Raw genomic sequence first — 16,796 nt, 5'->3', positions numbered from 1 at the left:
ACCCACCCGCTGCTTGCTCTACCTAGCTCCCTCCTAGTCCCTGTAAGTGGCCGCACAGCGCCCTGGAAGGTGTGAATGGTGGTGGTGCGGACACCGGTGCTTGTATTTGAACAGTTCTGGGGAACAGAGTTAATATGCACACGTTTCTTTCCCTCCATCATGGGGGAAAAAGCTCCCCAAGCTTCCTACTCCCTCTTACCTACTTCCTAGGAGTCCCCAAGGAGGGCTTGGAACACAAACTTAGGACAGCACCCGCCGCCCCGCCCAGCTCTGAGGCAGGGGCATCCAGCCAGTGGAGACTGAGCCTCCCAGGGCTAAGCCTTTGATCTCAGCTGACCCACACCAAGCTCTGAGCATTGTCACAAAACAAATTTAGAGGAAGTGAAATGATCTGCCCAAAGTCACTCAGCCCACAAGTCAGAGCCTTGAGCCACTTCTCTCTGGAAGAACTCAGCTTTGATTTTTTTTTTTTTTGTTTTTTAATTTTTATTACACTTATTTGGGGAGGAATGCCCTGGTGTGGCGGCTAAAAGACAACTTTGGGAGTCAGTGCTCTCCTTCCACCATGTGGGTCCTCAGAATAACTGGGGTCATCAAGCCTGGCGGCAGGCATCTCTACCTAGCAAGTCATTTTGATAGCTCTTGTTTTTGTTTGTTTGTTTCGGTTTGGTTTTTGTTTCAAGACAAGGTTTCTCTGTGTAGCTCTGGCTGCCCTGGAACTCAGTCTGTAGACCAAGCTGGCCTTGAACTCAGAGGCCTGTCTCTGCCTCCTGAGGGCTGGAATCAAAAATATGCGCCACCACTGCCTGGTGCCCTTGTAACCCAGGATGGCCTCTGTCTCACTATTTTACCAAGGCTGGTCTTGAACTCCTGATCCTCCAACTCCTAAATGCTGTGACCACAAGCGTGCACTGCCATGCCTAAATCTGGTTCTTCTTGGCACCGTCTCCTGCACCCTGGTGAAGTATGAGGGAGGGTTTTCAGGTGCTGTGAGCCTCCAGATTGCAGTCCCCATGGGGTTTTGTTAGTCTTAGAGCCTGCCTCATACCTATCTTTGACTGTCATGTGGGGTCACAGGGCCTGCCACAGTTCCTGCTTCTAGTGAAGTCTCTTTCACTCTCATGTAGCTGAGTCTTTTTATGGCGACTGTGTTCTGTCCCCAGGGACAGCATGTGTGCCCTCAACATGAATTCAAGCCCACACCTTTTTGGGCATAGTGAACGGGCATGGTGTGTGGGAGCACGTTGTTTTTTTTCTCTGGGTGAAGTAGAAACTCGTGACCCTCTGAGGAGGGGGGGATGAGACCTCCGAAGTCACAGTCTGATGGAGGAAACAGGTCACAGACCACAGGTGTTATAATAGGGCAAGCGTAGAAGCATCCCAAGAGAAGAGGGGACTTGCCAACCAATGGGATAGGAGAGTGGGGTAGGTGGGAAGATGCCAGGCTGGGTGCCCGGTGTCAGAGGAGATCAGAGTAAAGTCTGGAGCACCTAGCATCGGGAGCACCCAGAGTTCTGTTTTTCTCAGAAATGGGGGCCACAGGAGGGAGATCTCAGGAGTCACTCATATTGTCGGGACAAAACCACAACAGAGCAGCTAGGGAGATGGCCCAGGGTTCGAATGTTTGCCACATGTATGAGGAGCCAAGTCACAGCCACCCCTAGAGCCATGCACGGCTATACTTGCCTGTGATCCCAGGTCTGGGGAAGGGCAAATCTTCAAGACCCTCTCTCAAAAAGTAAGGGAGAGAGTGACTGAGGAAGACACCTGATGTCAACTTCTGATGCACATGCACACACTTGCACACAGAGACACACACACAGACATACGCACACATACACACACAGAGAGACGCATGAATGCACACATACATGCACGAGATCGCACATGGGCGTGAGCATGCACACACACACACACACACACATGCTCGCACGCACGGCATGTCCCGGGATAAGCTGAATGGCAGGCAGAGGGGAACACCTTGTAAGTTTGGAGGCTGAGTCAGGAACCAAGTGAAGCACACAACACTGGAAGAGGAAGAGACTGCTGAGTCCAGGCCAGAGCTGGAGAGGGGACCCCCCCCCCAAAGTGAGGGCAGGGTGAGAGCAGGAAGGGTAGTCTGGAGCCAGCCTAACCCTGTGTTGGGGAGCTGTCCAGCACTAGGTGCTCCTGAGGGAAAGTGGACCAGCCTTTTGAGGTCAGTGCCCCTTCTGTGCCCTTGAGGGATTCTGCTAGGAATAAGAACTATAGCAAGGGACAGGCTTGGAACTTGACTCGTTTTGAACTCTGGCTCACCACACATTGTGGTTGATACACTAAGGGGGACGGCCTTGTACAAATATTGCTCGCGAGAGTCTGGACCCCCCCTTACCAGAACCCCCATTTCTTTGTCCAGGGTAGTGGGAGAAGCCTTTGTTACAGGGGAGATGCTGTGGGAGAAAGGAGGCCCTGTCAGTCAATGAGCTTCTAAAACTCGCCTGGGCCACAGTGTGGACCCTCCATTTATAGGGACTTGAGTGGGGGTCGGGCAAGTAGGGAAAAGGTCACTGTAGCAGGCACCGGAGTGCTGGATTACAAAGGGAATTACAAAAACCATTTAGAAATCGAAGCAGGGAGAATAATCTCTAAAAAGCTACTTTTTCACTGGTGTTTATTTTTAATCTTTACAACTACGTTTTTTATGTTCTGTCTGTGTACACGAGCACCACCTTGCTTTTGTGGCAGCCGGAGGACAACTTGGAAGAGTTGGCTTTCTTCTTCTTCCATTTGGGTCCCAAACTCAGGCTGTGAGCAAGTGACTTCCTACTGAGCCGTCTCACTGGCCCTGTTTATTTCTGAGACAGTCTCACATAAGCCAAGCTGGCCTTCAGCTCTTTACCTTGTCAAGGATGGCCTTGAATTCATGACCCTCCTACTTCTGCCTTCTGGGATTACAGGCATGCACCTCACACACGATCCTCCATCTTAATAGATGGGGAAACTGAGGCTCCAGTGAGTGTAAGGGCTAAGAAACAGAGAAGCTGGGATTCAGACCTAGTCCACTTGGCCCCTCCACTGTCCCAGGTGGATGAAGGGGAATGATTTTAGTTATCTGAGGGGCCTGGGAGTGTTCTAGACTGTTCTAACAGATGCAGTCCAGACCTGCTCTTCCGGGCAGGCTGTGGTCTAGGCAGAGATCTCTGCGTGCTCAGTGGGAAGCCCAGCACTCTGAGAAAAGCTGGAACTACACAGAGCTCCACGACACCCACCTGTAAAGTGATGGAGCCAATGCCTTTTTTCCCCTTTTGAGGCAAAGGAGGGCTCCCCATATTGAGTACAGCCTTAAAGTCCCGATCTTTCTGTCTCTGCCTCCCAAGTGCTGGGATGATAGATAGGCATGAGCCACCACTGCCAGGTGTATTTGATGCTGAGGCAAGGGCTTTACCAATCGAGCTACAGCCCCAACCTTTCTTCATTTTTGTTTTAAGACAAGGTGTCGAGTAGCCCAGGGTAGCCTCCACCTCTTGTATAACCCAAGCTGGCCTTGAACTGACCCTTCTGTCTCCACTTTCTGAGTGACGGGATTACAGATTTGCCACCAGGCCTGTAGATGCAGTGCTGGGGATGGAACCCGGAGATTTACTTGTGCTAGGCAAGCACCCTATCAGCCAGCTGCCATAGACTCTTAATCTACCGATAGTCCCAGCAGGTTCAAGAATGAAGGCCAGACATTATCATGATGCCGCCCGGTGCCAGCACAGTGGAGTGGGAGAGGATGGCGAGGACCAGCCACATGAGGGTCTGCCATATGCATGTGGCCTCCCCCAAGGTGAGAGGTCAGGTGGCCCTAGGGAAGCAATGCCCAGGCACCTACCATTGCTGGTGAGAGCCACTCGGGGCTGAAGGGATGTGGATGGGCTGCATGGAGAGATACAATAGAAGAAGCAGCTGGAGCCACAGGAGGCTGGAATGAGCCTCTACTGTCAGTGGGAGGCTGAGTGGTACCAGCCAAGCCAGGTCAGTCCTGGGAAGGGAGGACTTGAGCAGTCATGGCTGGGACTGGCTTCCAGGGAAGTCCTGTAGGAGAGACAGCAGACTGTTCTCGTGTTGCGGTGTGGGGGCAAGAGGCCTCAGTTTCACCATAGTGAATGGCTCCTTGGAGGAGAGCACCATCTCGCCTAAAGCGGATGGCCCTTCGTGCTGACCATCCCTTCCTTCCTCTCGTGCAGTTGGTGGTCCCGCACAAACTAAGTGGTAGCAGAAAGGGGCATCTTGCCTGCCGCTGCCTGCATCCTCCTGGCCACCGTATCGCACATCACATGCGGGCACCCTGGGTAGCAGATAGATTGCACCTTGAGGGACCTCAATCTCCCCACCTTTCCCTCCTGGGGGCATGTGTCCGACTCCTGAGCAAGAAGGGTACCAAAGGGAGGCTGTTGTCGCCACAGCAAGGGTTTCCCAGAAACCTGAGCCTCCTGGGCAGGGGGCGGGGCCGCTGCATCTCCCCGCCCACCGAGCGCTGAATCGATTAGTGCTCTGCCCATTAGCGTGCAGCGGCGAGGCGGCCTCATCAATATTTTAAGGAATGACCAGGCCTTGGGGTCCGGAAATGCTCGCTGCTGGCGGGGGCTGAAGACGGGCTTTTTTTTTTTTTTAAATCCCCCTTTCCGATTGTCAGCGCTATTTTTACTACCGGAAAGCCGTCCACCCCCTCTGCTGCCCCTGTCTGCATGGTGATTCGGTCTGGGTGTCTGGCCTTGAGGTTAGTCAAGGCGGCGGTTTTGCTTTGCGAGGCCGTGAACAGTGGAGGGGAACTCGGTTAAGCTACCTCTGTCCTCCCCTCCCCCACCCTTCTGAAGCCCCATCCCACTTAACAGCAAAGCCAAAAAACCAGGCATTGGGGCAATAGCTGAGTGGGTTGGGAACCTGCCTGGTATTCCATGAAGATCTGGGTGCCCCCCCCCCCACACCAGCCGCCAATGAACTGGATGTGATGGTGCACACCTGTAATCCCAGTATTCAATAGGCAGGAGCCTGAAGATGAAGAGATCAGGGTCATTCTTGACAGTGTAGTGAGTTCGAGGCCAGCCTCGGCTGTATAAGAGACTGCTTCAAAAAACAATAAAACCAGCATTTTTCCAGGCTGGCAAGCTAGTTAGGGCCGCTAAACCCAGACAGATCCCATTGCAGTGAAGTGTGGAGCATGATCAACCTAGCCAGTGCCTGGGGACCTACCACCTCTCCCCCCTTGGCCAGGAGACTTTGTCTTGTATCTCTATCCAAAGTCCTCAGGGTGCTGGTCCCTAGTAGGGTGGCAGCTGGTCCTCCGTCTCCAATGTCCAGGGGACATACTTATGTATCTTAATCGGCCCCCTGCTCCAGCCCTCTGTTCTACTGATGGAGAAACCGGGGCTCCAGGGAATAGGGTGTTCGGTTGGGAGAGAGCACGCTCCTCCCAGGGCTGAGTCACTAAACTGCTAGCACCTGAGGCTGCAGGAGGAGAGTTGGGACATAAGACCCTCGTGCACCAGACAGCCAGGGGCCACAGGACATGTGAGTTCCTGTCTAGTACAGAGAGAAACTCCAGGAGAAGCGAGGGTTGGAGGCTGGGGAGATGGCTCAGTGGTTAAGAGCCCTTGCTTTGAAAGCAAGATAGCCTGAGTTCCAATCCCCAGCAGTTGCATGTGGCCATATGCCCTGTGACGCCAGTGCAGTCGGGGGTGGGGATGTGAGGATTGATGGGGTCTTGCTGGCGGCCAGCCTAGCTCCAGGTTCAGTGGGAGAGCCCTGTCTGAATGAAATAAGGTGGAGAGTCATAGAGTAGGATGTGGACATCCTCTGTCTTCCACGTATGTGCACGCACACACACACACACACACACACACAGATGGGGCCGGCAGGACAGCTGACCCAGTGGGTAAAGGCGCTTGCCGCCACGCTTGACAACGTGACTTCAATCCTGGGACCCATGAGGTGGAAGAAGGAGAGAACCAACTCCCATAAATTGTCCTCCACCTTCCACACATGTGCTGTGACACGCGCATGTGCACACACACACACACACACAAATAAATGTAACGATAAAAGGGGAGGCTCTATACACCTGAAGGTCAGGGGCTTCTATTCATAAACCAAAGCCAGCCCAGATGGGGACAGGATGACACTGTCCACCCTGCGACTAGTCCCTCTGGAATCTGCTCTCTGACCCTGCTTTCCCGCTAGCTGAGCCCACAATCATCTGCGCAGTGATGGATCGTCACACACTGGCTGATAGCCACAGTGAGTGGAAACACCTCCAGGCTCTACCCAGAGATGGGTGGAGCCAGGCCCTGCCGTGACTGTGGAGCCCACTTCCTGGGCTGTCTGTCCTTCCAGGGAGGGCTAAGCCTTTGTCTCCCCAAGTGCTGCTCAGAATTTGGGAAGGTCAGCCAAGGTCAAGGATTTCATTTCCTCCCCCAGATCCGGCCCCAGGGGCTGTTGGGAACAGCACCTCCTTGACTGGGCCCTTTGGTCTGTGGTATACAGACTTCCTTCTGTCTCCCCTGTGTGTGAGTCCTGGACTCCCTCTCTATCTGTAACTAGGTACAGGGGGCTTGCTGACCTCCCTTGATTACATTTGTCTCTTTCTTTTCATTTTGAGATAAAATCTTGCTATATAGCCCAAACTGACCTGAAATTTTCTCTGTAGTTCAGAGTAACCTAAAATTCCAATCCTCCTGCCTCAGCTCCCCAATGCTAGGATTATGGGCATGTGCCACCACACCCTGTTACCTTGTTTTGTGGAGCCTGGGACACAGGCAGCTGCACTGGCAGGCCCATACACTGGTGGCCTGCCGATGGGGTTGGGGAAGGAGGTCAGGGAAGGACTAGCCAGTCTCCTGCTTAGGACGTAACACACTTGCCCGAATCCTGGGCTTAGGTGGGACCCTGCGAGGCCCTGTCCCCTGTGACTCTATTCCTTCTCCCTTCAAAGGCTTTCTCAGCAAGCAGGGAGGGACAAAGAGAAGCCTGAAAACTATCTGGTGGTGGTGCACACCTTTAATCCCAACACTTGGGAGGCAGAGACAGACAGATCTCTGAGATGGAGGTCAGCTTGGTCTACAGAGTGAGTTCCAGGACAGCCAGGGCTACACAGTGAAACCTTGTTTTGGGGGTCAGAGAGAGAGACCTGAAAATAGAGCGCTGGGGCTGACCTGGCGGCCTCCACACACCCATACCCAGTCTTCCACCCATGTTCACCCGTGCCATCATGCACAAAGCAGGTGCCTTGCTGGAAAAGTGCATGGCCTTGGAACAGGCCCTCGCGGGGTTAGCAATGGTTCCATTCTTCTTAGAGGCTATGGTGGTGGGTAGCCTGGTGGGTTCTTCCTGCCTCTGCCCCCAAAGAATGCCTGATGCCAGCTGGGGAGATAGACTTAAAAGCATGCACAGAACACAGTGCAAGCGGTGGCTTGTTAGAAGGGCACTCAAGGGAGACATGGTGTCAGCCTGGGCAGAGGAGGTCAGGGAACGCTTCGTGGAAGAAGAGGAACCATGATGGGAGGGTGAATAGGAGTTGGGGGCAAGATAGAGAAAGGGTCTGGCCTGGTGTATGCACCCATCTCTCCCCACCTCCTTCTGATTTTGCACACCACCCTTCTGATTTCCAAAAGTCCTGATAAGTCCTGCAGCAGGCATTGCTCATTCTGAGGTGCCATCTTTGTCTTATGTATAGGTGTGAAGCCCAGCACAGGGTCAGGAAACCCTGGGTGGGTCCTGTACTTGACGACAGTCGCTGTGCCCGAGGCTGCCCTAAGGAGGGAAGGGATTCCCTCGTGCCTCTGGCCCTGAGGTCCCAAGGATGCCATTGAAAAGTCAAACAGCTATTTTTGCCTAGCATTTAATTATACAGCTTAGGTGACAGAGGAGATCTGAGCCAGGGTTCCCACGGGCTGTGGGGGAAGGGTGGGTCCAGAGCCATGGGGATCCTGGGAGGACAGGTAAGAGCTTAAGTCTCTACATCAGTGCTTCAGAAGAATGGTGCCCCTCAACAATTCACACTAAACTGGCCTCTCCCGCAGGGGTTGCCAGGGAGGCCAGAGTTTCCAGACTTAATCTCCTTGATTTTTTTTTCTATTGTTGTTTCCCCACTAACTTAAGGACAAAGTTACCAAAGTAAACTGAATGGAAAGGCTGGGGTGTGGCTCAGTGGTAGAGCCCCTGCCTAGAATCCCCCAGTGAGGGGCTGGGGTGTGGTCAGTGGTAGAGCCCCTGCCTAGAATCCCCCAGGAGGAGCTTGGGATGTAGCTCAGAGGTAGAGTCATTGAATAATATGTGGGAAGGGGGCACTGGGTATAATCTAAGAAAGTGGATGAGGGAGGCAGAGCAGGCTGGGTTTGTGCTCCCAGGAACACACGGTTTAGCACAACCGTGGACAGGAAGCAAGTCCCCCAGATGACTACCTGACTTGCACTCTGCAGTTTACCCATCCTAAGTGGTAAAAGATGGAGTTGCCTAGCAACAAAGTAGAAGAAGCTGGAATGAAGAGACAGCTGGGATTTCTAGATTGGTCCAGTGGGGATGGGAGTTCTGGAAGGAACAACAGGCGGGCTACGGGGCGGGGGGGGGGGGGGTCCTAAGGAGGCTGCTCTTTCAATGCCAATAATAAAAATGGTCGTCTTTAAGCCATATAGGAAGATGACCCCCAGAGTCCCAGGATCACAGGGGAGGGAGGGTGGGAAGGAGGGCTGAGTTTGGCTCACAGTTTCAGAGGTTAAAGGCTGTGGTCGCTGGCTCCTTAGTTCCTCCACTCAGGTAGAACGTGGTGGAAGAAGGGACAGAATAAACAGCTCAGGGCATGGTGGCCAAGATGAAGGGAGAGACCGTGGTTAAGGCAGAGTCTTAGGGGCTGCAGAGATGGCTCAAAGGTAAAGAACACTTGTTGCTCTTGCAGAGAATGAGTTAGGTGCCCAGCACCCACACAGCAGCTCCCACCTGCCTGTAACTCCAACACCAGGAAGTCCACAGTTTCTTCTCCAGGGCTCAGGGGACCTTGGAGGCTACTGAAGAGCATGGGGTCACCCAAAACTCGGCTGGCACCATTTGGAAGAGTTTGTCCCCTCAGCCTCCTTGACCAGCCCTGGGAATGAATGGCCCCGGGGAACCCCAGGAATGCTATTTAAGACCCACACACACACACACACACACAACTGACTCCTATCTCCCACCTATAGCATGTACACTGTTCAATCAGTGTCCTGCACCTCTAGCTTCAGTGGCTGGGAGCATGCCCGAATAGAGCCTCTGCATGCAGGACATTCCCCAGGGAGAGCTGTGTAGGGACCCAAGAAGATCAGAAAGTCAAGGTCATCCTCTGCTATGTTTGGAGTGTGGGGATAGCCTGTGCTAAGTGAGACACCATCTCTGAAGGAAGGGAGGCAGGGAGGAGAAAACAAAAAGCAAATACTTACCTACGTTTCCCCCCTCAGCCCAAGGCTGCCATGGGACCAAAGCCATGAATGGTGCCACCCCCGGCTCGGCCGCCGCCCCCGCCCCAGTCCCGGACTGGCGGCAGTTCTGCGAGCTACACGCACAGGTGGCTGCTGTGGACTTCGCTCACAAGTTCTGCCGCTTCCTTCGTGACAACCCGACCTACGACACGCCTGACGCAGGGACCTCCTTCTCCCGCCACTTTGCAGCCAATTTCTTGGCAGTCTTCAGCGAGGAAGTGCGCCGTGTGCTGGGGACAGCAGCGGATACCATGGAGCCCGAGCCTGCCGTGACCTCCGTGACATCAGCACTCAAGGCTGCAGCCTATGGCCACTCCCGCAGCTCCGAGGACGTGTCTGCCCACGCCGCCACCAAGGCTCGTGTCCGCAAAGGCTTCTCACTGCGTAATATGAGCCTGTGCGTGGTGGATGGAGTGCGCGACCTGTGGCACCGGCGAGCGTCCCCGGAGCCCGATGCTGGGGCCACCCCCAAGGCCGCCGAGCCTGCATCTGAGCCTCGGGACAAATGGACACGACGCCTGAGGCTGGCACGGACCCTGGCGGCCAAGGTGGAGTTAGTGGACATTCAGCGCGAGGGCGCTCTGCGCTTCATGGTGGCAGATGATGCAGCCTCGGGCCCTGGGGGCACCGCACAATGGCAGAAGTGTCGCCTGCTTCTGAGAAGGGCTGTGGCTGGGGAGCGCTTCCGCCTGGAGTTCTTCGTGCCACCCAAGGTTCGTATCTTGGCGCATGTCGCCGTCACTCTCCCCATCACTCACGGGGACCCGGTCACCTGTACGGCCTAAGGGATCCGCAGGCCCGTGATAGGTGGGTGCCTGGGACTGGTTTGGGCATTGTATGACCTGACCTGATTGTCACGGCTTTAGTACAGGGGGCACCTCCCAGAGAAGAGTTGTAGCATTCGAAGGCAGGGAGTAACAAGGTACAGTCAGACATGTCCCCAGAGGCCTGTGTCCTGCTCCGTGGCAATCAGACATCTGGCCCTGCCAGGCGCCAGTTGAGCCGGGCCCAGTGGCCCCTTCCTTCTCTTCAGGAGGAAAAGACTCTTTGCCTGCTGCTGCTACTGTTTTGCATGCTCCCTTTGAGCCCTCTGGCCCCCGGCCCCAGCGGCTATCAGAGCCCTCCTGTGGTAGGGGATGGTAAACTTGGGGTCTGCTTCAGGGAGGCAAATGTAACTTGCCTGAAAAGTAGAGGTGCTGGGGGTGCAGTTCAGTAGGTAGCCCAGAGTTCCGGCAGCCCCCATAATCCCTGAGTGGTGTGCACTCGGAAACAGGAGGATCCAGAAGTTCCAGGTTATCCCTCAGCTACATAGGAAGTTGGAAGCTAGCCTGGGCTGCTTGAGACTGTCTGGAGAGAAGAAAGCAGAGTAGACCCTTCGAGGAGGGGTCTGGCCTGCCTGCGGTCACATAGACAGGGGTCGCAGAAGAAATTATACATCACCACTCAGATGGTCACAAGAATTAAAGGAGTGGGGTAGAGTCCCTTGAGTACTAGCAAGGCAGCTGCTAACACCCCAAGACCTGTCCACTGCAGGGCTCAGTCTCCCCAGGGCTCTCCTAGATAGCTTGACTCCGTGTCCTGGAGGTTTGTCCCCCAAGGCTCCCCTCAAGGGGCCAGAGTGAGAGCTGCCCACAGATAGATGCTCCAGAACACACTGGTAAGGAGCTCTCACCCCAAGTCCCAGCACCCCCATATTTCCCAAGGGAGGTTTTACCCACCCCCTCAACTTTCAGCCCCTGAGAAAAATGCCACTAAACTCAAGTCTACAGACAGAGAGACCAAAGCCTGGTGAGGGGTGGCTTGCCCAGGGTCACCCAAAGGGCAGGGGCAGAGGCCCAAGGTTTCACTGTCTTCAGCTTTGAGTGGCAGCCCCAGCTGCTGCTCTCCAAATAGCTGTGCCTGCTGCCCCGGGGGAGAGGACACGGCAGCTGTGGCCCTCCCCATCTTTCCAGTGATCTCCACAGAGCCCTCCAGTCTTACTGCTGGCAGAAGGCAGTTCCCGAGGGATCACTGAGCCCTTCCTTCCGCAGTTCAATGAAGACAACAGGTTCCTTGCCCCTGATCTTGCTTCAGGCTCTCAGCATATCAGCGCACAGTAGAACACTTAGGAGTGGTTCGTGGAAGTGTGGATCATTCTAGAGTGTACTGGTCTATCTTCTGTCTCTGTAACAAAATACCAGAGGCTATATAGTATATTTAAAAAAGAGAGAAAGAAAAAGGAAGGAAGGAAGGAAGGAAGGAAGGAAGGAAGGAAGGAAGGAAGGAAGGAAGGAAAGAAATTAATTGGGCACGGCAGCATGCCTATAACCCCAGCACTGGGGAATAAAGGCAGGAGGATCAGGAGTTCGATGTCATCCTTGGCTACATAGCAAGTTCAAGTCTGAGCTCCATGATACCATATCTCAAAAATGGGGGGGGGGGAGCAGATCAGTTTAGCTGGGTTTTAGAAACTGCACATCCAAGGTCAGGAAGCCCTGTCTGTTCTACCTCTGCGAAGGTCTTCTCAGCCTCTCCTGGCAGGGCAGACAGAGGAGGAGGAAGTAGCCATGTATAGAGAAGGTCAGGTATAGAGGGACCTCACCTTCTAACAACCCATTCTGGTCAGATAACTAACCAGGCTCCCTGAGAACTGCATCAATCTCCTCCTGACATAGCAGCTCCAGTGACTAGGGCCTGCCTCTTAGAGGGTCGAGCAACTTATAAACATTTTAAAACATTTATTTATTGAGCAGGGGGAATACACATGTGGAGGTCAGCAGACAACCTATGGGAACCAGTTCCTTCCTTCTACCCTGTGGGTCTCGGGATCAGCTCAGGAGGCAGAGGCCGGTGGATCTCTGTGAGTTCAAGGCCAGCCTGGAGGAGTAAAGAAACCCTGTCTTAGGAAACAAACAAACAAAAACCCAACACATGCAGGCCAGCAGGCTTGGTTGCAGACCCCTTTCCACACTGAGCCGTCTCACTGCCCTTTCGATGTTACTTGTGTTTTTGTTTTGAGAAGGTCTCAGGGAGATCAGGCTTCTGGTTCTGCCTTTCGTTTCCCCTCCGCTGGGATTATAGGCATTTATCACCACGCCCAGGTTATGTGGGGCTGGGGATCGAACCCAGGACTTCCTGAATGCTGGGTGAGCACTCCACCGACTGAGCCACATCACGCTCATATGTTTTTCTCTCTCTCTTCCCACCCCATCTTGTGTTATGACCATACTGGGAACCAAACCCCCAGTCCATGAGCCCTGGGGGAGCAAGCCATATCTAACCCATCGTACTCAGGAAGGCTCAGAATAGGTTTCCCTGCTGTGTCTGGTCCTCAGAGTCTGCCCCAGGGTGAAAGGGTGCCCAAAGCACTTGTCCTGACACCTGCACTGCCTGTCACCCACCTACCTACCAACCCAGATCTCCCTGGTCCCTTGGCTTAGGGGTTAAGAGCACTGACTGCTCTTCTAGAAGATCCGGGTTTAATTGCCAGCTGCCACAGAGCAGCTCCCAAGTGCCTATAGCCCTAAGATCTGACACGCTCATATAGACATTCATGCAGGCAAAATACTAATGCAAATAAAATTTAAAAATAAAGTAATTTTAAAAAACAATAAACAGAAAAAATAGGGAGAAACAAGTCAAGCTGGAGGCATGGCTCAGTCACTAAGCACTTGCCTAGGGTCCCCCAGCAAAGAGCAGGGAAGGAACTCCTGTAGAGCCCTTGCCTAGTAAGCATGAGGCCCTGGGCTCTACCCCAGCACTGCGGGTGGGTGTGGGGCAACTACGTCAGGACAGATGGCCTCGGACATCAGGCTGAGGGAAGGGACCTCCAGCCAGTGGGAGCTCGACGGGAGGCGTCATTATAAACCTTTCTGCTCTCTCTGCCCCAGATGCCAACCCCAGCCACAGGCTGGTGTCATGATGTGGTCAGCTAAGCCCATCAGTCACTGCTATAAGCCCAGCCCAAGGCCTGCTGGACAGTGTCCAGAGTGGCCAGGAGTTCAACTCTGATATGAGGCCCTTCCCTTTCCACCTCAGAAAGTCCCTGTCCCGGAGCCCAGCCCTGCCGGGAATGTCGGCCTCCGGCCAGTCCAGGGAGGTTCGGGGTGTAGCCAGGAGCTGTGGACCAGAGCATAAAAGTGCCTGCTTAGAGCGACCCTCCTGAGGAGTCCTGCTAACTGCCCTGGTTTAACCCTGTGATGGCAGCATGGGGGTGCTGGCTCCCCTCTCCCACAGGCCTGGAGACAGGCCACACCCAGCTCCAGAACATCTCATCCAAAGCAGGAAGCTGCCTTATTTTGGGAGCCATGCCTACCACACCCCCAGTCCCTCATTGGGAGTTCTAGGCAGGTGCTCTACCACTGAGCCCTACTCCCAGCTCCTCACTTGGGGATCATTTGATTCAGTATCTCACATAGACCAAGCTGGCTCGGACTCACTGTGTAGGTTTCTGTGCTAAGATCTACATAGTGAATGCCAGGCTAGTCAGATCCAAGTCGTGAGACTCTGTCTCAAAAAGAAAAATAATTTTGATTGCCAAATACGGTGTTCCACTTGTACAACCCCAAAGCCCAGGAAACTCAGGAAGGATTGACCAAGCTCAAGCCAACCTGGGCTACATGGTGGGTTCTAGGTCAGTCTGTGCTGTGGATTGAGACCCTATTTCCAAAAACCAAGGGTGAGGGGTGTGGCTCAGTGGTAGAGCCCCTGCCTAGAATCCCCCAGTGAGGGGCTGGGGTGTGGCTCAGTGGTAGAGCCCCTGCCTAGAATCCCCCAGTGAGGGGCTCAAGGGAATGAGGGAGGTGAGAAGAGGGGGGAATCACATGAAGTAGGTGCACTGGGTGCAGCATGGGCCAGGGAGCACTCACAGCTCACAGGGTTGGGGTTCAGGAGTTGGGGACTCAGCCTCTAACTTGCTGTGACCATAGGAGGAGGGCTCCCTAACTTGCTGTGACCATAGGAGGAGGGCTCCCACTGTCTCTCTCAATGTCCCCATCTCTAAAATGGGGTTAGTAATGCACCCACACAAGTTGGCAGTCTTGGGGACCGTGACCCACGTATGCTGCAAAGTGGGCTGGGAAGTGCGGAGAGGGTCTCCTAAGGCCTGCGAGGCTCCTCCCACTGCTCTTCCGCTGGCCTTCCAGGCTTCCAGACCCAAGGTCAGCATCCCCCTGTCGGCCATCATCGAGGTCCGGACCACCATGCCCCTGGAAATGCCTGAGAAGGACAACACCTTCGTGCTCAAGGTAAGAGCCCACTGCAGCCCCCAGGTCTGTGGCTGCCTGGACCACAGCCCTAGTGGGCAACACAGCGTTAGCTCATTACAGGGGGACCAGTTAGACCATCAAAGGGGGCAACAATGAGGGGGTGCCCATGGACCCCCACAACAGGTGTCCATCACCTAGGTAGGAGGCTCGAGTCTGGGTCTGAGTGCTAGTGTCCATCCCGATATGGTTGGCCACCTGGATTTCCTTCCAGTTCTAAATTACATTTATTATTATTATTATCATCATCATCATCATCACCAGCTTTCTGAGACAGGATTTTCCTGACTGTCCTGACTAGTAGCTCTGTAGACCAGGCTGGCTTTGAACTCACAGAGATCTACCTGCCTCTGCCTCCCAAGTGCTGGGATTAAAGGCTTGCGCCACCACTGGGCCACATTTATTTGCCTGCCTGTGTGCCTGCGTGTGAATGCCATAGGAGGTCATGAAGGTCAGAGGACAACTTTCAGGGGTCAAGTACAAGAACTGTCCCCTTCTGCCAGTGGACTCCTCCCGTGGGAATCAAACCCAGCTTGTCAAGCCTGGCGACAGGCACCTTCACCCACCGAACCATCTCACCAGCCCAGCCCTGTTCGCCATTCCTTCCTGGGTCTGAGTAAATGTCATTGAGTTTCCTTCCTCTCCCCCGCCTCTGGAGCCAGACACACCCACCTCAGGGCTACCGGTGACCAGCTTGTTGAAGTTATGCAAATGTCCACAGGCAGAAGGAAGTGGAGTGTGGGAACCAGCCCTAGTCCCTGCAGAGAGCACACAGACAGGAGGGTGGGTGGGAGGCACCCCAGTGGGTCTGGGAGCCGCCTGCTCTTTCTCCCGGCCTGCAGCACTGGAATGGCCTGCGGGAGCTGCTGAGGACATGGGTCCAGGCTGCTAGAGCTGTGGTCAGGGCTTCCTGGAAGGAGTTAGACTATTAAACGAAGTCCCTCCGGGAGGCCGGTTCCTTCCCTTGAAGCTGCGCAGAGCGCCCACCCTCTCTGGCAAGCTCCCATTGAGCTTGTGTTTATACCAGCCATGGATTCTTTTATTCATTGGGTAGATGTGTGCTAACTCCATGTCCTGAGTTGTCCCCTCAAGACTGGTCACTGGGGACACAGCCGCTGTCCATCTGGTACTCTCAGCTGCTGGGTGGTCCTCGGGCACCCCTGAGGCAGGAGGACTCCTCTGCCAGCCCCATTGTGGGCCATCTCCCCACTGAATGAGGAAGGCTGTCAGGATCTTACCCAATACTACGTTACAACAGTAAGAGGACAGGGGACCAAGAACAGGAAGACCTGGTGGCCCCGGGCCCAGGTCTCAGCAGCTGCTGGCTGCTGTGGGACTTCTGAGCAAGTTTCTCCCTCCCTGAACACAAGGCTTCTTGTCTATAGAATAAGTATTACACTTAGCCTCCATCCCAGGGCTGTCGGGAACTCAACGGACAAGGCACAAAGAGCATCGGCCGCCACAGCAATAGTGCCACAGTCGCTAGGCCTGGGAGCACCCCGACTCTGTGCCAAGGCCCCTGGCCCTCCCACACGACTTGAACCCTATCTGGGATACCAGGACATAGGTTGAGCATGCTGGGTCTCCCACACTCAGGGCCTCCAGAGCCTGGCATCTCCTCCCCTGACTTGGGTGATTCCCCCCCACACTGTCCTTCTTTCTGTTCATATCCACGGGACCTAACATAGGGGCGAGCAAAGGCTCGCTGGTCCTGGGGCACCGAGCCCCCCCCTGCAATGGAGGAAGCTTTACCAGGGCTGCTGTCATCCAGGTGGAGAACGGAGCAGAGTACATTCTTGAGACCATAGACTCCCTGCAGAAGCACTCATGGGTGGCGGACATCCAGGGCTGCGTGGATCCGGGGTGAGTATTCCAGCCCTGAGGATGGGGGGTGGAGCTGGGGGTGTGCCTCGTCCCCTCCTTCCAAGTGACCCAGCTACTAGACGGGGTAAGTACTAACGTAGAGCCAGCATTAGCTATTCCCAAAATGGGCGGGAGGATCAAGAGCCTAGGGGCATCTTCAGCTACATAGCTCGCTCAAGGCTAGCTTGGGCTACATGAACCCCTATCTCAAAAACAAAACAAC

The 16,796-nt window shown here is 54.5% G+C and overlaps 1 protein-coding gene across 8 annotated transcripts in view; it reads left to right on the top strand.

Annotated features, from left to right (window-relative positions):
• The window catches only part of Sh2b2 (SH2B adaptor protein 2), a 40,549-nt gene that overhangs the window by 3,763 nt on the left and 19,990 nt on the right, over positions 1–16,796 (top strand). For 2 of the 8 annotated variants that reach the window (XM_050127913.1, XM_050127911.1), the window contains exon 2: positions 9,447–10,180. The exons of 2 other annotated variants lie outside the window; for them this stretch is intronic. In XM_050127913.1, coding sequence (XP_049983870.1) covers positions 9,473–10,180 — 708 coding nt within the window. In that variant the 5' untranslated portion in view covers positions 9,447–9,472. Of the gene's footprint in view, positions 1–3,679; positions 3,809–9,446; positions 10,181–14,590; positions 14,693–16,481; positions 16,574–16,796 lie in introns of all 8 variants that reach the window. 4 more of the 8 variants (XM_050127909.1, XM_050127907.1, XM_050127908.1 and 1 more) reach the window with 4 other exon arrangements.

The sequence above is a fragment of the Alexandromys fortis genome, unplaced genomic scaffold (assembly GCF_014885135.2).
Source record: "Alexandromys fortis isolate MF-2015 unplaced genomic scaffold, M_Fortis_MF-2015_v1.1 scaffold_291, whole genome shotgun sequence".
NCBI classification, from domain to species: Eukaryota; Metazoa; Chordata; class Mammalia; order Rodentia; family Cricetidae; genus Alexandromys; species Alexandromys fortis.
Note: the sequence above shows the minus strand (reverse complement) of the source record. Positions and strands in the feature narration are given on the sequence as shown.